The 22,124-nt window shown below is 36.6% G+C and overlaps 1 protein-coding gene across 1 annotated transcript in view; it reads right to left on the reverse strand.

Moving 5' to 3' along the window:
- LOC137237514 (NFX1-type zinc finger-containing protein 1-like) overlaps positions 1–22,124 on the reverse strand; it is a 42,908-nt gene that overhangs the window by 15,347 nt on the left and 5,437 nt on the right. The window contains exons 3-6 of the mRNA XM_067761222.1: positions 17,007–17,468; positions 16,773–16,940; positions 10,839–11,517; positions 10,412–10,767 (exon numbers count right to left, since the gene is read on the reverse strand). Coding sequence (XP_067617323.1) covers positions 10,412–10,767; positions 10,839–11,517; positions 16,773–16,940; positions 17,007–17,468 — 1,665 coding nt within the window. The remainder of the gene's footprint in view (positions 1–10,411; positions 10,768–10,838; positions 11,518–16,772; positions 16,941–17,006; positions 17,469–22,124) is intronic.

Here is a 22,124-nt window from a genome sequence, read left to right on the forward strand (position 1 = left end):
TAGATTTTTTCAGCTTAAATAAGCGATAAACTTCGCATCTAGGAGGAATTATCAATGTATTATCGGTTGTATTATGTAAAATTGAAATTTTATGGATATTTTTGCCAATGCCAATAGTTATGCTCTCGTTTGCATAGTCTATGATGCAATTGTATTTTTTCAAAAAGTCTTTGCCTAAAATACCATCTGACGGTATATTGAATTTGTCATCTACTACATTTAAAGTATGTGGAATTGAAAAATTTGAATAAAAAAGTTCTGTTTTAATGGTACCCAATGTTGAAACTGTATCTGTCGTAACACCCGTTATATTTATAATATTGTTGTTATTTATAGAAACATTTTGTTTTAAACTTGAAAGTTTTATAATTGATATATCAGCCTGTGTATCTACTAAGAAAGTGCATGTTTTAAAAGAGTCAATACAATTCAGTTCGATAAAATCTGAGTAGTTCAGGTTTAAACAATAAATTGATTTATTTTGAAAAACGTTATTTAATTCAGATTCTGGTCCCCCAGTGTTCGCTCCTGAGGGCCGTTGGCGTTTAAAGTGCGTACACTAGCGTTATTTGTAGTATTTGAACGTCGATTGTTGTTGTTACTGTTGTTATTGCTGTTGTTTCTGTTTACGGGCCTGCTATTGTTATTTCGAAAATTACCATTATTTCGCGAGCCATAATTATTGTTGTTATTATGCCTATAATTGCTATTGTTGTTTCTGTTAAAATTGTTGTTGTACCTCGAAAAGTTGTTCCTATTATATTGATTTGACCTGAAGTTACCTCGAAAACTATTATTTTGCCTGTTATAACGTGATCTAAACGCTAGTACCTGCCTTTCACTTGTTTGGTTATTTTGTTCTACGATCATTTTCGCAACTACATCCTTAGAGTCAGTAAACGTAGTTGACGCTAAAATTGATTTTACTAGGTCTGAGCGAGTGTTAAGCCGACAAACGTTGACGGTTTGTTCGACTGCCATTTCGTGCGCTTTTTCCTGAGTCATTCCTTCTATAACTAATGATCGTTCTAAAGCATCGGAGAGTTCCTCAACACGTTTAGCGAATTCAGTATGATTATTATTAAAAACTTTTAACGATGCAATTTTTCCTGCAACAACTTTTGAGTTGTCAGGTTTTATTCTACTTTTTAATGCATCTTTTATTTGTTGAATTGTTGTTACTTCATTTGGAATTGCCTCACGCGCTTTCCCTTCTAACTTGGATTTTATAAACGAAATGAAAGTATTTGTCAAATTTTCTTCCATCAAATCTTCTATCAAAACTATTTTATCTATAAAGGATGCAAGTGAAAGCGGATCGCCGCTGTAGTTTTCTCTAATTATGGATGCACACATAGTAATAAAAGTTTTCTTTTGCTCTGAAGTCGCCATTGTTGGTTGTTCTTCGCTAATTGTGTCTAAATTATTATTGTGGAGTGAATTGGAAAATCCAGGGAAATCCTCAAGAAAAGATACGTGACTTTTTTTAATAATACTAGCTTTGTAAGCTGAAGTTGTCGATGCGTCAGATAATTCTTCCTCAGTGTCAAAATCCGAACTTGATTCGCTTTCTTGTATTAATTCAGAAAGATCTTTGGGTATTTTTATATTGCAGTTAATTCTAGAAAAACATTTAGTGAGTTGTTCTCTGCACTTTGACAAACTTTCGATTATTGAACTAGGCTTATCTCGATTTTCAAAATATGAGTTTACTTGTATTATTATTTGGTTATAGCTTTTAATTAAAGCATCTTCATATTCTATTGATTTTTTCGCTGAGATAGATCGGTTATTTAAAACTCGTTTAGTAACTTTAGTGAAATTAGAGCGTAAATTTTTGAAATTGGAATCAAAATCTGACATTTGACAACTGACATCTGAAAACTTTATTACATTTATTGAAAATGTTTACCTCCGTGGCAGAAAAAAAATGTTTCATAAAAAAAAATTCGGAAAAATGTTAAAACTAACGCTGTAGGCACTGTTTATATAAGAATGAATTTGAAACTATTCATTCGCTCAGTAATTGTGGTTTGTAATTTAAAAAAAATTTTTTTTTTTGTTTAAAAATCAGAGAATATTCGAAATATTCAAAATCGATGAGTTAATTGGTAAATGGTAAAGATTCGCATATTCGAAAGGCACTGTATTTAAGACTTATTTTGTAAATGCAAGTGAATGTTGAAATATTTTAACCGCACTGTATTCGTTTAATAATGCAAAGAGGAAAAAACTGTTGGGATATTTGAAAGACACTGTATATAATACACAGTTTGAAAAGAGTCGCAAATGTAAGATATGTTGAAATATTTGGAATACACTGTATTCGTGTGATGCTTCGAAGGAATTGTTAACTATTTGAATGGCACTGTATTTGTTGCAAAAAAAAATATGTAAATGTTTAGACATCTATGATGCTTAATTTCCGAAGAAATAATTGGAAAAAGAGAAAAGTAAGCTTTCACCGATAAAATAAATTTTCACCATTACTCTGATTGACTGTAACCCGTCTATGTTGATATTTAAAGTCAATGAGAATTTTTCAAAATTGATTAGGTTTGAATAACTATCGCAAAATTTTGGCGAAAAGATTTGATATTTTTGGTATTATACATATAAAATTGATGTATAATTTGCGTTCCAAAAAATGTTTTTAAAAAAAATGTATGAATTTGAAAAAAATATTTTTTTTCGATTGTATTTATTACGAAGCAATGTTCGCATTTAAAATAAAAAAAAATAAAAAATTCCAGTTCCATATTAATGTTCGAAAAAGAAAGAATATAGTAATATATGCGTGATAATATGCATGTGATGGCCGTATATTTGAAATTATATTTAATGTGCATTCGAATTTTTGGCGATATTTAAATGTTTATATGTTTATATTTCAATATAATTGTTTTATGTATGTAAGTAATTTGAAAAATTCAATTTCTTAATTTAATTAGTTTAACATGTTATTGTCTTTAAAGTAGAAAAAGTATGTTGCTACATGCGTAGTAAACAAATGTTTAAGAAAAGTACGTTTATAATCAAAAGTGTCAAATTGTGTTGCTACATGCGTAGTAAACAAATGTTTAAGAAAAGTATGTTTATAATCAAAAGTGTCAAATTGTGTTGCTACATGCGAAGGCTACATGTGTATTACGAAAAATTGTTGCTAAGTTTATAGTATACATGTATTTATACTGAGAAAGCCAAACTACCTACGTATGTACAAAGTTAAAATTTTATATACGTATATTTTAAGGTACTGTACCGCCCTTTTTTCTGCTTTGCTTGCTGCCTTTGCTTGTATACTGCTGAAATTTGTTGTTGTTGTCTTCCTTTGCTGCCGTTACCCACTGATGCTTTTTCTGCTTCTCTGCCTCTCATTCTTGCTTCTGTCTTTTTGCTTCTTTTGCTTTCTCGAATTTTTGTGGATGAGTAAATGGCTTGGGGTTATATTTAACCGCTATTAACGGTGCTCTGTAAAGGCGTCACTGGTGGTTGTGTTTTTAATATCACCGTTATGGCATAGTACAGCCGATTAAAAATTAAATTTTTGTTCATATATACATATGTATATGTATGTATGTTCCAGCCCATCACAACTTTCTAACACTTCTTTATATTTTCAAAAATGTATATATGTATATTTTCTTTTATATGTATTTTAAATGTAAATTTTTGGGTAAAAGTCCACTTTTCGTTGTAGTTTTGGTTTTTTTTTTGAAATTTTATAATTTTTGTAGTTTTTCTTTTGATATATATATTTGTTTGTACTTTTTAGAAATTTTGTAATTTTTGTAGAGTTTGAAATTTTAAGATGATTTTTTTTTTGTAGTCTTTTTGTAATTTATAATGTTTTTGTAGTCTTTTTATGATTCTATGCTACTTCATGTAATTTTTGCAAAGTTTTTCTTTGTCTTTTATATTATTTTACGTATTTTTGCATTAGCACAACCACCACGCACTTTTTTCGTCCATAACCCCACGCACATATATATATATTTTTTTTTTTAAACCTTAAATTGATTTTGTACTGCAGGGAATTTTCTTCTTCCCCGGAGCCATCTTTTGCCGCAGGCATGGCCACGGTCGCCATGTAAGACGACCATCGTCACGGTCGCCATGTAAGATGACCATCGTGGTCATCTTTATTCTTGCGTCGTAGTTGACGCAGGTTATCGCCCAAAAAAGCTTTAACGCAACTTGAGTGAAGCACACAATATTAATTGCGTAGACTTCTCGCACATACACTGCTTCTAATACCAAAACAAGAAACTGACGAACTTTACTTTTTAAATATAGTCTTTTTAAAATATTTTATTTGTTGAATATAAAGATGTTCACAAACTTAGAAAATTTAATATATATGTATATATATATATATATGAGCTGCTGAAAACTTTTGCTTCTTGACGAGTTGAATGCGCGAAATTAATTGGCGTCATTCAAAGTGACGTTTATGAAGGTAACCCTCATTGTGAGTGATTGGTGTGGTCAAAAAATTGACGTGGTTAATATTTAATGATTGATGTTATGGTCACTCAACACTTATCATAAGGGTTGCCTTACACAGGGTACTGTTATGCGAACAAAATTAATATACTCTGTGAGCTCTGCTCAGCTGAGTATAAAGTGTTGACTTCATGACCATTTCGGAAAATCGGAATGATCATTGTGTCAATATACTTGACATATGCTTCCCCTCCGCAGTTTATTCCTTATCTTCCTTTTCATATTTTTACATTTGCTTTTCCCTTCTCTTTTTTCGCTTTCGTTTACATTAACTGAATTCTGCTCATTTTTCAGAAAGTACAATTACAATTACATTCTTTTCATTTCGTTCATTAACAATATACATATATTAGTACAATAAGATCCTGTATGATATTTTATAGTACAATTAAGATTACATAAAAGGATAATAATTAATTTGTTATTGGCCGTTAATGAATAAATATATATATTATTCTGTTTTATGAGCTTTAGGCCTGTTTTAGATAAAACAACTACGTTTGTTGCTTATATGTATTTAATTTCGATATTTCGATCTCATTATTGTTTTTTATTACAGTCCTGATGATGATCTCAGATTGAGATCGAAATATCGAAATTAAATACATATAAGCAACAAACGGAGTTGTTTTATTTAAAACAGGCCTAGAGTTCATAAAACAGAATAATATATATATAAAAGGATAATAATATAATATTCAAAGCGTGAGCGAAGATGTTTAAGCATCCAAACAATTTCTGGATAATATTCCTCTATTCCGGCAAGAAAATTTGGTTGCAGAGTCGCATCTTTGAAAATGTAAGGTGGATTTCGAAAAAAACCTTGAGAGTTTGGCTTGTTGTTGTTGTATTAACGATAAAGACACTCCCAAAGATTTTTGAGAGTATTATCGATGTTGATGCTCCTAGGTACTAGCCCGATCATCTCGGGAACGATTAATATGACCACATTAAACCTTCTACCCCTAACCCCTCCCACCCTCAAACCATCATGGCCAGACGTTCGCCTGCTAAATATGTGTAAGATACATTCATATTTGTAACAGGATTCCCCTCGTATAGGCGAGGTTGACAATTGGGTTTCGGACTCACTCAATGCGCACGACCACTCACAATTTGTCATCAAGATCCTCTAACGGGAGTCCAAGGAAACTGCCTGTTTCAACAGAGGGGGGGGGGGGGGGGGCATAGGGAGATGGGTGTTAGAGGCGTAGGTTCCACATTACAATTGAAAATATGGTTAGCGTCATGTGGGGACACATCGCATGCAGGACATACGTTACGTATGTCGGGGTTAATTCTGGACAAGTAAGAGTTTAACCTGTTACAGTATCCAGAACGAAGTTGGGCCAGGCTGACTCGTGTTTCCCTTGGTAGTGTACTTTCTTCTTCTGCAAGGGTGGGATATTGCATATTAATAACGGGGTTCACCGGGCGCGTCCTGACAAAGGCGTTTACCGATTCTGTGTGGATTTGGCTAAGGGCCTGCTTATGCTTGCCTGGATCAAACGGCAGTGTTGGCAGGGGCCGGATCTCGTCATAGTGCTTTAGGAGATGTTCCTTTAATCCCCGTGGAGGCGGTGCTAAATCAAGCAGTTCTTTGCTAGGATGCCCTGGTTTGTGACAATTAAGCAAGAACTGCTTGTTCAGCATTTCTTTGTGCTCTTTAATATTGAGCTCTTTGCCCTCACTATGTAGATGGTGTTCGGGCGTCATAAGGAGACAGCCGGTGACAGTTCTGATTGCAGCATTTTGGCAGGCCTGTAGCCTTTTGCAGTGTGTATTTTCAAGACCAGGCGACCAGACTGGTGACGCGTAGCTCATGAGCGGCTGGCCAATTGCTTTGTACGTGGTTAGTAACGTTTATTTATCTTTTCCCCATGTGCTGCCGGCAAGCGACTTGAGGATTTTGTTGCGACTTTGTACTTTAGAGACAATCTCGGTGGCATGAGCCTTGAAGGTTAGAGTATTATCGAACGTTACCCCTAAGATCTTTGGGTGACTGACAGTCGGTAGTGTGACACCATCGACGCGTACGTTCAATATTTGCAACATCTGTCCCTTCCACGTCGCAAAGATTGTGGCTGTGGATTTTGTCGGTGATAATGCCAAGTTGCGCGAGGTGAAAAAACCGGAAAGATCGGGGAGATAGCTGCTTATTTTAGAAACTAATTCATCAACGGAAGGGCCAGGTCCTGTAGCTATAATCGTGCAGTCGTCAGCATAGGAAATGATTGTGACTCCTTCTGGTGGGGAAGGGAGTTTTGATATGTAAAAATTAAACAGAAGTGGGGATAGGACACCACCCTGTGGTACCCCCTGTTTAATTTTTCTAGGTTTAGAAATTTCGTTCCTAAATTCAACTGACGCCTGCCGACCACTCAGGTAATTAGCGGTCTATCTTTTTAGACAAGCAGGAAGGTGTCAGCTTTCAATGTCCTGGAGTAGCGTGCCATGGTTGACGGTGTAAAAAACTTTTGACAGGTCAAGTGCCACGAGCACCGTCCTATGATGGCGTTTTTGCTGATTTAACCCGTATTTAATCTGAGTGTAATGGCATTGAACGCGGTGGTGGTGCTGTGCATTTTACGGAAGCCATTTGACGCGTGGCTAGGCGGAGATTTGCCGTGAAATGAGGGAACAAAACGGTTTCCAATGTCTTTGCTACTGGCGAAAGGAGGAAATGTCGATACGACTCGCCTTCATTGGCAGATTTGCCAGGCTTTAGTAGCGGGATTATTCTTCCCATTTTCCATTTTTTGGGAATGACGAAGGATTCCAGTGACAGGTTGAAAACGTGTTAGGTATTTTATTCTCTCATCGCCAGAATGTTTAGGCATTGGCATGGCTATTCCGTCGGGGCCTATCGACTTGGAACGCCTGGCCTTACGGATGGCTCTGAACCTCTGTGGGGTGATGGTAATTGGTGGGACATCGTGTTTATGTTTATGGGCTCGTCTCTTTGCACGACGTCTGGCTTTGTCTACAGAAGAATGTATTTTAAATTTTCGGCAAAAGCCGCTCGCGCATTTCTTCGAATCAGATAAAGTTTTATCACCGAAGGCTATAGAAACTTTATCATTGTTTGGTAGGATTAGACAGGGATTTAACGGTCGACCACAATTTGCCAACACCCGCAGAGAGGTTGCAGTTCCTTATATGCTCCTCCCATTTGGTACGTTTATTTTCATTTACCAGCCGCATGATATCCAAATTAAGACTCCTAATAAGGGGGTCTCTAGGGTTGATGTGTCCCGCAAGGTCACGTTCTCTTGCTAAATTTGCGGCTTCGACCGGGAAATGTGGTATGATGTCAGGTATTCTACGGGCCGGTATGAAGCGTGCAGAAGCTGAAGCGATGACCTTGCGGAACGCAAGTTCGCCCTGCCGGACATCGCTCGGAACGGGAAGAGCAGCAAATGATTGGTTTGTAAAGAATGTGTAATCTTCCCAATTGGCTTTTTTAGAATTAATGAAAGTCAATGAAAGAATGGAATTCGACTTGTCGTTCTTTAGTGTTTTCAACTGACGTGTTTAGTAAGGTGACAGCAAAAATTGCTTTTAAAATAAATCCGATTGTTCTAAATAATTTTATAATTTTTGATTTTGTATGGCCTTGTTTATTAAAAATGTAGGATTTTGTGAGCTCGAGGCCCTGCTTTGAATAAAACACTATGTTAATATTCATACATTTATTTGGTCGATATTTCGACTTTAATCTGAAGTCATTTTCAAGACACAACATGAAAAGATAATAAACAGAAATATATTAATTATATCACATACATACATACATTTATAACACTGTTCGACTTATGTACTTGCATGGAAATGCATGATCGACTAATCAGGTGTTCGACCAAAATAATAGGACGAAGGTGAAAAAAAGGAAAGTAAACCATTAGAGTACCGCAAGTATAAACAAATTTTAAGGAACCGTATAAGTAAACAAAATTACACAACAACAATCATACACAGAGAATTTTTAAGAGTAACAAGACAAAATGTAACAAAGCAAAATGTGCATAATATCATTCCCCTCCTCCCCTTCATTAGTTGTTGTCCCAATCACGTTCGTAGCGGGATATTTGCTGGGCTGTGGCGCTCTCGCTGAACTTTATGTGATTTGCCCTGTGTGTTGTTGCTGCTTTGAAACTAAATTGCGATACGTGTAGGAACATTGGTCTAGGTCTGACTTTTAATTCATTCTATTAGGGGTGTTCATAATATGGAGCATGTCTAAAATATATCGTTTATTGTAATGTTTTTCTTTATCGAAAATTGTAACATTTTCAAAATTGGGGTAATGTCCAGTATGAACACAATGAGATGACAAGGCAGTCTTGTTGTCCGACGAATTGTTTCTTAGCTTGATATTGGACCTGTAACCGGAAACCCTTGTCTTCAGTTTTTGTTTTGTTGTCCCCACATATACCCTCCCGCATACGTGGGACCCGTCGCCATTACATGGAATTTCATATATTAAATTAGATTTCCCTGACTTTGGAATGGGGTCCTTCATATTGTTAAATACTTGTCGGAGTGAATTGTTGTATGTGAACGCTATTGTGTATTTTTCCCTGTCAAACAGATTCGAACTTTTCATTCTTTCTGCCAATCCGGTAATATACGATACTGACTTATATAATTTATTGCCTTTTCACGTCAGCTTTCATTTTTGGCTCCTGCGTAAAAGTTGTGAATAAGTTTATTTATCAATTCTCTGGGGAATTCGTTCTGTTCTAACGTCTTCTTTATTATGGCAATATTCTTTTTGTGAAATATTTTCTCACTTATCGTGACAACTCTACTTATGAAATTCTTCGCGGTATTTCTAATAATTTTTGTTTCATGTTTAGAATTGTAGTTAATTAAGCTACCCGATGAGGTTGGTTTCATATACCAATCAATCCACAATCTGTTGTTTTTATTTATTATCAAAGTGTCAAGATAGGGTAGCTCTCCATCTTTCTCCACCTCTACTGTAAATTTGATAGTGCTGTGGTATCCATTTAGCAATTTCAACATGCTTTCTATTTCTGTAGTTTTTACAACCGCAAAAATATCATCCGCATATTTTGTCAACAATCGGGGTTTGTTCTTTGCGTCTGCTTCAAACTTCATAAGCAACTCTTCCATAACGATGTCAGCTATTACTGGGGAAGCTGGAGAACCCATGGGCATTCCTGTACGTTGCTCGTAAATCTTTTTGTTGTATTTGAAGCAACGGTTATCCTTGATGCAGAATTTAACCATGTTAAGAAATAGTTCCTTTGTCATTGATGTATGTTCTTTTATGTCATTCCATCTTGAAGATATATGTAAGTCAAATGGCCACATCCACAGGGATGCTAGGGAACAAGGAGACCACATCAAACGACACTACACTTTCATCATAATAAATATATGTGCCTTTAATCTTATCTTTGAATGTGGACGAATCTTTGACATTAGATTTGGACGACGTATTTAAATTTTTGAGGATTTGGACTACATATTTACATAAGTTGCAAGACGGAGCGTCAATGGACGAACAAATGGGTCGGAGCTGTATGCCATCTTTATGTATTTTCGGCAGACCATATATTCTAGGAGGGTTTGCGTTTTTGCATGTAAGGAAATTATTTTCTTTCAAATCGATAGAACCAATATTAAACATCTTTTGGACATTTCGTTGTTCCTTTCTTGTAATTTATTCGTTGGATCCCGTTTCAGTACCCTGTACGTTGAAATGTCGTTAACTAACATTTGCATCTTTTGGTCGTATTCTGGTTTGTCCATGACGAAATATTGACCAAATAAATGTATGAATATTAATATTAACATAGTGTTTTATTCAAAGCAAGGCCACGAGCTCACAAAATCCTACATTTTCTAAATAATTTAACTTAGCTTATTTACTTACCAAAGACCTATCTTCATTATTCGTGTGGGTATAGAAGAATAAATTGGCCGTCATATAGCGAACTTTTGGATAACTCTCCACAATCACATCATCCTTCAGTACTTCATAGAACGTAGGATGCATCAAATCAGCAATACAAGGACGCATACGATATTGTATATGAAGTGTAGATCCTTTCAAATTGTTAACAAATAAGCGTTCGAATAATGAAATGTTTAAATCGTAACTGTAGTAGAAGCTTGAGGTATATGGCTGCAACTGCATATGATCGCCGATCATTATTACATGTTCCGTATATGGTGTTAAACAAGCCAAAGCATGTGGTTCCGAAATTTCGGCAGCCTCTTCGAAAATCACTGAAATCATTTTAAAATTTGGTTTAAAAAACATTGTTAATAGCATTTTTGCGGATCTATAGATAACATACCAATTTTACTTTGTAGTAAACGAAACAAAAAATTCGATTTAGCAGCACAAGTTGTGGTCATAGCAATAACATCAGCTTCTCTTGCTGTATAAAATTGAAACATCAAGCGTATACTTTTTAATTTTTCAGCAACATCGCTAACGTCCTTCTGTGCATTTATCAAAAGTTGATATGAATCTTCGCTGCCATCGAAATTGGCATGCATTGATTGTACTGTTTGAAATTTTATTTTAAATTCTTCTTTAATAATATAGTATAAACGTTTAAGATGAGGATTAACAGTTGCTTTATGCGTGGTGTCAAAATTTACATTGAATTTGGAAATTTCCGGTAAGCGAGTTTGGCTACCAAAACGTAGAATATTTCTGGTGTATGCAGAGAGCTTCAATAAAAACTTATCTAATGAATCATTTGTATAAGTGATCAAGACTATTGGCGTCCTAGCATTTTCAATAAGAGTACGCACTAAATGTACGGAAAGATGAGTTTTACCGGTACCAGGTGGTCCTTGTATTAAACAAAATTCTTTTGTCAAGGCTTCTAGATATGCAGCCCATTGCGATTGGTTAAGCAATAATCTTCGCGGCTTGCATTTATAAGAGTTTTTCAACTTGAATGAATCGCCGTCAAAAGTATAAGACATATCTTGCTTTAAGTAGTTGGGTTGACGTACATCTTTCTAAAAATTATATATTTATTAAAAAACGTATTAAGAAATAAAATACTATAAAATAAATATTTATGTTAAAACTTCCGAAGTAACACCACTGTTTTTGTTGTTGTAGCGATAGACACTACCCGAAAGTATTGGGGAATGTTAGCGTTGTTGACGGTCCTTTGCCGGATATACATCGCTCCATCTTTTATCGATTTAATATGATCACATTGATCCCTCTAGGCCACCACATACCTCACTCCCCAATTCCATGAGAAACTTGCGGCCGCCAGAGCCTCACCTGCCAAAGAAGCAGGTTTCGCCACGAGTAGGTGAGGTTAAAAATTGGGTTAGAGAAGCTAATTATTGCGTTGGGTATTTTAGTCGCCTCTTACGACAGCCATACTTGTCGCGGGTATATTCTAAGCCCCTAACCCTCTGGGCTCTTAAATGCTCAAGTTTTTCTCTAAAAATATGATATATGGTTGGCATTCGAAAGCCTGTGCACCGTTTAATTATACGTTTAACAAAATATAGGATATGTTAAGTACGTCTATAATCCCCTTTTTTTAACTGTAATTATTACGTGATTGGCGGTCGCCGTTGTGCGGTGGATACCACACCGACGGTCCTAGGTTAACGTGCTGGGAAACGAAACATCAAATAATTTAGAAAAAGTTTCTCGGCGAAAATTCGTTTACCTTGCGGATGCCGCTCGGAGTCAGCATCCCGGTCCCGCCCCACCAATTCCTCAGAGGTATATCGCGCCAACTGTTTTTATGTAATACTGATAAACACTGCTAGTTAGGGCACAAAACATACTAATTTTTTTTGGTCTTAGTTTGGTCCCAACCTGGAACCGAGCTGGAACTGACTAGACCCATCCGGAAAGGGGATTCGAACACATGTAACGCATCGTCGGATCAGCGTTTTTCAACGTGATCATATCAAAGTTTTCTCGAGATGGTCGTGCTAGAACCGTATTTACCGGAACGTCTCGAATCGATATCCGGCAAAGGATCGATAAAGCTTCGCAAAACCTTTCGGAAGTGCGTTTATGATTAAAGCAACTACAACAACAAAATTGTTTTAAGTATATTAATTGATTCCACTATGCGACAAAATCGACTTTTTTTCTGGGTATTGGACCAAGTCTACTTTTTTGTAGAGATTGAGGCTTAAGTAGACAAATTCCTTCCTTTCATACAGACATAATCTTGTTAAATTTTGACCGAAAAACTTTAACAATAATATATAATAATAGTTTAAGGCAAACCATGTACTTGGGATTAACTAATTGATTATTTAAAATATAAGCACGCGCTCTACCTTTATAATTTTAAATCCCAAAATTATTTTACAAGAGCTATTGTTAAAGTTTTTTAGTCAAAATTCAACAAGATTATGTCTATATTAAAGGAAAAATTGCCTTCTATTTTTTGGTCCATTTATATAAAGGTAGTCCTTAAAATTGTTTTATCATATTTTTATTTTCACTTTAGTGCTGCCTACAAAAAGACATTTGGAATTTTGGGTTCTGACTCACGGCCCAAGTTTCAAGTCTCTAGCTCACCGCGAAGTTACTTCAAAATCGATTGCAAGATTCCCCTCGTTTTTAAAGGATTTGCAGTTATCTTGACTAGCGCACCACTTAGCGGAAATTTGTTTTCTATAAGTTGTATTGTCACTAGGCCTCTAACTAAGTGCCAAGTTTCAAGTCTCTAGGTAACCGGGAAGTTAGTTAAATTGGATTGAAAGATTCCCAAATCAAAACTAATTCTCTTAATATCTCGATCCATGCACCTCCTAGCGAAATTTTTCTTACCAAATAATGCATTGCCACCGGGTTCTGACTCACGGCCCAAGTTTCAGGTCTGTAGCTCACCGTAAAATTACTTAAAAATCGATCGCAAGATTCCTTCCGTTTTTAAAGGATTTGCAGTTATCTTGACTAGCGCGTCACTTAGCGGAAATTTGTTTTCTATAAGTTGTATTGTCACAAGGCTTCTAACTAAGTGCCAAGTTTCAAGTCTGTAGGTAACCGGGAAGTTAGTTAACTATGGATTGAAAGATTCCAAAATTAAAATTTGTTTTCTTAGCATCTCGATACACGTGCGCCACCTAGCAATTTTTATTTATTTTTTTTTTTGATCAAATGTTGCATTGTCACCAGGTTCTGACTCACGGCTCAAGTTTCAAGTCTCTAGCTCACCGGCAAGTTACTCAAAAATCGATCGCAAGATTCTCCTCGTTTTTCAGGGATCTGTAGTTATCTCAATTAGCACGCCAACCAGCGGAACATTGTTTTCTATAAATTGTATTGTCACCGGGGCTCGAACTATGTGCTAAATTTCAAGGTCTCTAGCTCACCGGGAAGTTACTTAAAAATCGATCGCAAAATTCCCTGCGTTTTTTTCAGGGATTTTCGGATTTTCGACTCGCAAACTATATGCTAAGTTACAAGTTTCTAGGTAGCCGGGAAGTTAGTTAAAAATGGATTGAAAGATTCCCAAATCAAAACTAATTTTCTTAATATCTCGATCCATGCGCCACCTAGCGAAATTCTTTCGATCAAATATTGCATTGTCACCGGGTTGTGACTCACGGCCCAAGTTTCAAGTCTCTAGCTCACCGGGAAGTTACTTAAAAATCGATCGCAAGATTCCCTGCGTTTTTTCAGGGATTTTCAGGGATTTTTGTTTATCTCGATTCGTCTGCCCCGAATTGTAATTTTTTTGATAAAATATTGCATTGTCACCGGGTTCTGACCCACGGCTCAAGTTTCATATCTCCAGCTCACCTGGAAGTTACTAAAAAAAATGTTCAAGCTTTTGTAGTCATCTCACTTAGCGCGCCACTTAGCGGAAGTTTGTTTTCTGTAGATTGTATTGTCACCAAGCCTCGAACTGTGTGCCAAGTTTCAAGTCTCTAGGTCACCGGGAAGTTAGTTAAAAATGGATTGAAAGATTCCCAAATCAAAACTCATTTTCTTAGTATATCGATCCATGCGCCACCTAGCGAAATTTTTTTGATCAAATATGGCATTGTCACCGGGTTGTGACTCACGGCCCAAGTTTCAGGTCTCTAGCCCACCGGGAAGTTACTTAAAAATCGATCGCAAGATTCCCTGCATTTTTTCAAGGATTTTCAGGGATTTTCGTTTATCTCGATTCGTCTGCCACGAATTGTAGCGCCATCGACTCGCAAACTATGTGCTCAGTTTCAAGTCTCTGGATCACCGAGAAGTTAGTTAAAAGTCGATCGCAAAATTTCCATTTTAAAATAAATTTTCTGTATATCTCTATCCGTGCGCCACCTAGCGGATTTTTTTTTCACTTGCGTTGTAATGTCTCCCATATCTGAACTATACTCTAAGTATCAAGTGTCTAGCTCAACGGGAAGTTACCGAAAAAGACTTTTCCGTGGGTCAAAAATTCGTATGGAAATGAGGGGACAAACATGAAAGCGACTTAATATAAAGGTATAAATAATATAAAAATGTGGTCGTGGTCCGCTCTTTTCGCTTATTTGAAGGGTTGAATTCTTTTTTTGAGAAATTTAGTATAACAGCTGTTACACGAGGTGAAAATTCAGATAGTCCCATGATAGTGGCTATTACTTTCAAACAAAAAGAATTTAGCCATTCAAATAAAAGAAAAAGTCGCACCACGACCACATTTTTACTTTTTTAATTTGCTAAACGCGTTAACAAAAAAATTAAATTTCGAAATGTAGAATTTCGAACTTTGAAAGCCGATATCTATTTTTGGAGGTTAACTTCGAAAAACGGAGATAGTGCTTTGTCTACACCTTTTCCAGTTTAAGTTCAGAAAATTACAATTCAAGCTCAGAATTTCCAATTTAAATTCAGAAATTTATAATTCAAGTTCAGAAATTTACAAGTCAAGTTCAGAATTTTCAATTCAGGTTCAGAAAATTACACTTCAAGTTCAGAAATTCTAATTTAAATTCAGAAATTTACAATTCAAGTTCAGAAATTCCAATTTAAATTCAGGAATTTCCAATTCAAATTCAGAAATGTCCAATTCAAGTTCAGAAAATTACAATTTAAATTCAGAAAATTGCAACTCAAGTTCAAAAAATTACAATTCAAGTTCAGAATTTTCAATTCAAGTTCAGAAAATTTGTGGGTTTTTTTTCATCCAATGGAAAAAATGTATGTAAGATGGTATCAATGTGTTAAGGAAGCATTGGACATCTTAACTCGTTTAAATCAATTTTGCGAGATAGCGAAGAAAAAAACACTCTCCCAAGGAGCAATTGCAATGCCATCCAGCTATATTCTTAGAGTCACAACCATTGATCTGCACTGAGTATGACAGCAGTGATGACGAAGATATGACCACTTAAGTCAACGGAGCGTCCACACTCCCGGAAGTAACGTATATGTACTGTCTGCATAGATCTTGGCGCCATATGTCAAAATATCTCAAGTTATCCGCCATCATCATCATTCATCTGGAATTGGCACTTAATCGCGATTTTGGCAGTTTCGCGGTAACTGACGGCGATTGAGGCACCGTAAGAGGTCAAGTCTTCCTCCACCTTCGCAACTCTGTGGAGGTCTCTCCCTTCCACTGCTTCCAAACTGCTGTTTCGACTGAAGTACTTTCTTCACCGTAGCGTCATGATGCACTTGTTGGAAAGAATTATCCTCCATTTGAGTTCAAGGTTCGGGATGTACACACCTTGAAGAAAACTTGGGGTACACTATACCCAAGCCACCATTTTGGCAACATGGTTAACGAAGCATCAACACTTCCGCAAGTAACATATAAGTATAAAACTAATTAATTAAAATAACTTTTGAAAATTAACACCCTACTTATAAATTTCTGAATTCGAACTGCAATTTTCTGAACTGGATATGTAATTTTCTGAACTTGAATTGTAATTTTCTGAACTTCAATTGTAGTTTTCTTAATTTAAATTGGAATTTCTGAAATTTAGTTATAATTTTCTGAACTTGAGTTGGAAAATCTGAACTTGAATTGTAAATTTCTGAACTTGAATTGCAATTTTCTGAACTTGAATTGTAAATTTCTGAACTCGAACTGGAAACGGTGTACATAAGCCTCAATGTCTACAAAAAAGTGAGTTTGGTCCAATACCCAGTCGGCTGTTGCACAGTGTTATTTATATGGATGGATTTACCTTTTCGCTCTTTGTCGACGTTTTGTGGGAAACACCCATTAGAATATTATACTTATGTATGTATATTACCAATAACTATATAATTAATATCGAATCAGATTTACCTCACCATCTACTATATAGCGTTTCATAGGCAGCTCTCCGTCACCATAAGTGTAAAAATAGTTGAATACATTATTATATGCTTCAAAAAAGGCTGGTGATTCAAACATGTAAAATTTCTTGTCATACACACATCCAATATTATGTTGGCGTACAATTTGAATACCAATCTTTAAGAAGACATTAATTAGGTTTGATTAAAAGTTTATGTAAATGAATGGCAAATTTAAACCTACACATCCTTTATAACGTAGTTCCACGTCAGTATAAGTAACCGTAGCCAAAACAAGATTTTCAAAGTTTTTTGCTGTTGACAAAACAAGTAATGATCCCGTTTTTATTTCCTTTATATTGTCTTTCAGTTTTTGTCTCGATTTTTTATCGTAACTGGTAGAATGGCGAAACATATCTATGAAAAGCATTTCATGACGTTTGGCATTAATAAAATCTTTGTTAACCACTATGCCTACGTTCTCGTACAATTGTGGAACATTTTCAAATGAAAACGCAGACTGAGATTCTTTAATTTTCGAAAGAGCGTCACGCAATGGCATTATAAAATCATCGCGTAGAATTTTTTTCTGTTTTTCAATATATTTTGTATTATCATCATCAGTTATTTTGATATTTTGGAAGCTATTAGCTGCTTTGGAAGTCAAGCTAAGACATGTAATAAGCTCATCAAGCGATGGATATACCTGCAAGAAAATTAATTGTAAAATTTATAAAATTGTGTGATCGATATCACTTTTTAAGACAACGTTGCTGATTAATCGGCTTAAAATGTAGGAATTAATCGAAATTTATTATTGTGATGCAAATACATAAATGATGATTCCCCAATATTTCTTCAACCCTTGAAAAATGTACATTAAACTGGGTCGAAAAAAAAAAGTTGCTAATGTCCGCCCCTAAATTTAAAGATTATGTTCAGAGGGTTTCGGAAAATTTTTTTTTTTTTTTTGATCCTTCGAAATACAGCCGAAAAGGTTTTTTGTTGTAACTTGGTTATTTGACGTCCGATTTTTAAAATTGATGTGTCATTATTTTGGCCTTGAGAAGCTTCACATTTCCGTTTAATGTCCTTTTAAGTTGTGAAGTCGTGTTCACATGATTAGGTCAGCTAACCAAGTATCCTAAAGTATCCTTTTTTCCTTACCAAACGAAAGTACTTAAAAATTCAATAAAATGTTGCTTTTAAACCATATTACTAAAATAATAAACAAAGAAGTTATAGAACTTTCAATATTTATTGCAAATGTTATTTTACCTGATTCTTATTATACTTAGACCTGAAACTCATGCAGACCAATTCTAAATATTCTCGCGGAATTTTGTTCTCGCGGATTTTTTTATTCCCGCGGAAAAATTCCTCCAATTCCGTTCTCCTAGGGAGAACAATAATTGGGGAATAGGAATTTCGAATTTTCAGCTGTTTTGTCAATTAAAATTTCGTTGCACATTTCTTCTTTTGTTTAAAAAATTGAAAAGTTTAATTATTGTTGCAAATTTGTTGGAAATTAAGAAATAAAATATAAACAATGCACAGTATTTATAGCATTTCATGTGGTATTCACTGAAATGAGTAATGAATTGGTGCCACAGCAACATCAACAGCGGAACATAAGAAGAAGACGGCCGCATAACACAAATCTGCTTTCATTCAGCAAAGCAATTTTCTGGCGGCCAAGTTGAGTTGAATTCATCCTTCATCATATGCCAAAATCTATTTAAGCCTTATTAAAAAATCCTTGCGCAATTTCTGGATGGCTGCATCAAATTTGTATACCAAGAGCTCTACCGTTGCTTATGATATACTTTTCGACTTAAAATAAAGAATATTGTGGTTGTAGTTGTTGTTGTATTAACAGTGAGAATATTGTGGTAGAATATAAATACATCTTTTAGCACAAATTTGTACAAATAAGTGTTCTTTCTTAAAATAACCAATTTCTTTTAACTATTTTGATGCATTCCCTTTAATTTAACTAGTGAAAAAACTCCTATGAAATGGTAGAGAAATCTCCCTCTCCCTCACATTCATAATACCTACTTTTCTCCCATAACCGGTTTCCGCTTTTTCGAACATTGTTCAGAATAGGAGGAAAGGGAGAAGTGAAAAAACTCACAAGGAATTTTTACTTAGAATACGAGGAATGGGAGAAGGGAGAAAACTCGCACGGAATTTTCGTTTAGAATTGGGCTGATAGAAAATAGTTATGTAGGTCCTAGCTACCAGTCATCACACGCCTCATCAATATTGGGCGTTGATCAGACAATTAAATAAAAGCGTTGGTCGCGTCAAATTTCTATTGGTAGTCAATCGCTCATATCTTTACAAATTATATATTTTTACATACGTATAAGTAAGACCAACTCAAGCTTAATCAGGTTATGCTACGCCTCACATTTTTAAAAATTTCACGTGCCCAATTCTTTTATTTTTTTGTCTGATCAACGCCCTAGATTGGTGAGGAATGTGATGACTAGTACCTAGGACCTACCTAAGTTAAACGGTTTATTGCCTATTATTTCTGCTGTTGTTGTTGTTATAGCGATAAGAACACTCCCGAAAGTCTTGGGGAGTGTTATCGATGTTGATGGTCCTTCGCCGGATGCCGATCCGGTACGTCCCGGTACCAAGCCCGACCATCTCGGGAACGATTTGTTATGACCAAATGCGACCTTCTAGGTCATACCGCCCTCCCACCACCTAGATCCATGAGGAGTTCGGGGTCGCCAGAGCCTCGGTTGTTAATGTAACAGGATTCGCCACGGATAGGTGAGGTTGACAATTGAGTTTAGAGAAGCTATATATTGCGCTGGCAACCTGAAAGGGTTGCGCTACACAACCCCTTGAATCTATTTGGTATTTTATTCGCCTCTTACGACAGCCATACATACCTACCGCGGGTATATTCTAACCCTCTTACCCGCTGGGTGCCTATTATTTCTCATTCTATTTAGTTCATTTAGTGACTCATTATTACAAGGAATGTTGTTGTTGTTGTTGTTTTTGTAGCGATAAGGTTGCTCCCCGAAGGCTTTGGGGAGTGTTATCGATGTGATGGTCCTTTGCCGGATACAGATCCGGTACGCTCCGGTACCACAGCTCCAATAAGGTGCTAGCCCGACCATCTCGGGAACGATTTATGTGGCCACATTAAACCTTCAGGCCATTCCCTCCCTCCCCACCCCCAAGTTCCATGAGGAGCTTGGGGTCGCCAGAGCCTCGTCTGTTAGTGAAACAGGATTCGCCGCGGATAGGTGAGGTTGACAATTGGGTTTGGAGAAGCTATATATTGCGCTGGCAACCTGAAGGGTTGCGCTACACAGCCCCTTGAATCTGGTATTTTAGTCGCCTGTTACGACAGGCACACCTATCGCGGGTATATTCTGATCCCCTAACCCGCTGGGGTATTACAAGGACCCTTTCCTGACAATTTTTTACAATCTAAGTCCTCAATACATAATCCTTCCAAAGACTTTACTCGACTCCGTGCCATGTATGCTTGTCCCTCCTCGAACTCCAAAGTGTTTTGGTGTAACTTCTACCAACACTTTTGTATTATATAAAGCCCTCTAAAAAACGCATGCTGAACTTGTTAGAATAAGGGAAAACGTCAACGGGATGAGAACACGTGGATATTCACTTCATCATGATGCTTTCCATCTTTTGCAACAGATATTATAAGGGACCAAAAAGCAATCCTCGAAATCACTTAAAGCAACAAATTACACAAATATACAAAAAAGTACAGTAATGTATTCAAATGTATTTTGAGCCGCGGAAAAAATTGATCGAACAGAAATCACTGGCGATTTCGCATTTTTTTTATGTAATGGACAATTCTGATATCGTATTCGGCGCAGCGAAATACATTTGCAAACAAGTTTTGCATTAACATTACCATTTTTTTATAGGTGGGTGTGTAATTTATTAAATTTTTTTTTTTCGTCTTTGCCTCTTTTGTCCTCAGTTACATAAACAATATATGAATAGGTCCAGTTTTATACCCACACCAAACTGACTTCATGACATCGCAAAATTTTAAGCACTGTGCAAGTTTTTCGCTTTGTTTAAAAAAATAAGGTACACTCCCATGCAGTGCAATTTTCAAATATCATTTTTGCACGCAACTCCTCAATTAAAATATGATAGGAAAGCAGCCCTACTTAACATTCTTACTTTTTAAACTTTCCAAATCCAAAATATAAATAAATTATATTAATAAGTGTCCAGTTTCTATCATCAAAACCCAATGTTTGCGGTACATAAAAAAATTTTTAAAATCAATAAGCCAACAAAAAATTTATAAAGAGGGGTCTAATTTCAAGCTCTGAAAGTCATCATCTAACTTCAAAAAGCGCAGAAATCACCTCTCTGCTTGTGGATCTAGCTCTTCAAAAATTTGATTTGTTTCAATATCTACCAAGAAAAAAGTTATTAATTTGTATAGTTCAATTGAAAATAAACAACACATACGCTTCCCAAGGCAGTCGGTTCTATGTACCGGAGCGACTCGGGATTTTTCCCGACCAAGGACTGTCATTTCAGTGTGACCCCATTTAATTTGTTTCGTCCGTCCCACAAATTGTCATCCTCCCAGCAGCTCCTTGCAGCAGGACTGCTACATATTCTCTTACTCCGGGAAGGTATCGAACCCAATCCGGGTCCGTCTCCTGACCCCGGTCATGAGAAATGGTTTTGCTGCATTTGCCAGAAAAGAATCTTTTTAGGACGGTCATACTCTGTTCAGTGTGTCTCGTGCAAGGGATGGTTGCATCGGACAGGTTGTTCTGGGCTTGATCCCAAAACCCGACGTCCACGTAACTTTTATAAATCTTTTGTGGCTCCTTGCTGCTCACGCCCAAGGGCGTCCCGTAGTCTACGCCTAAGCGTATCCCCACTACCTTCCAGCAGCTTCGCTGCTCAGCAAGCCACAACAAGTACCCGCTGCTGCTCGCGCCCCACGGCGCCAACAACTCAAACAGCTGATACCACTCATGACTACTACCTTCGTAGTAGAGCTGGTAGCAATGCTGAGCATCAGCCCCTGCCCCCGTGTTCTTCTCCCCCCCTCTTTTCTGGCAGCAATCGTGCAGGTCAGGGAAACAGACTCTTAGTCCCTGCCTCCGTTTGCACCGTCTGCCAGCACAGAATATATAGGTTTGCGACATCCGCTCAATGCAGCTCCTGCCTTGGGTGGTGCCACTTTCCTAGATGTTCTGCTCTCCGCGACGGCAACCCCCCGACGGGTTTCATCGCGCCATGTTGCCAGGTCGCAAACCCAAATCATCCGGGTACCCCAATGCTTGCCCAAGGGCGCCCAGTCCCAAGGCCACAACAGCAA

Source organism: Eurosta solidaginis, chromosome 1, assembly GCF_040869045.1.
Source record: "Eurosta solidaginis isolate ZX-2024a chromosome 1, ASM4086904v1, whole genome shotgun sequence".
Taxonomy (NCBI): Eukaryota; Metazoa; Arthropoda; class Insecta; order Diptera; family Tephritidae; genus Eurosta; species Eurosta solidaginis.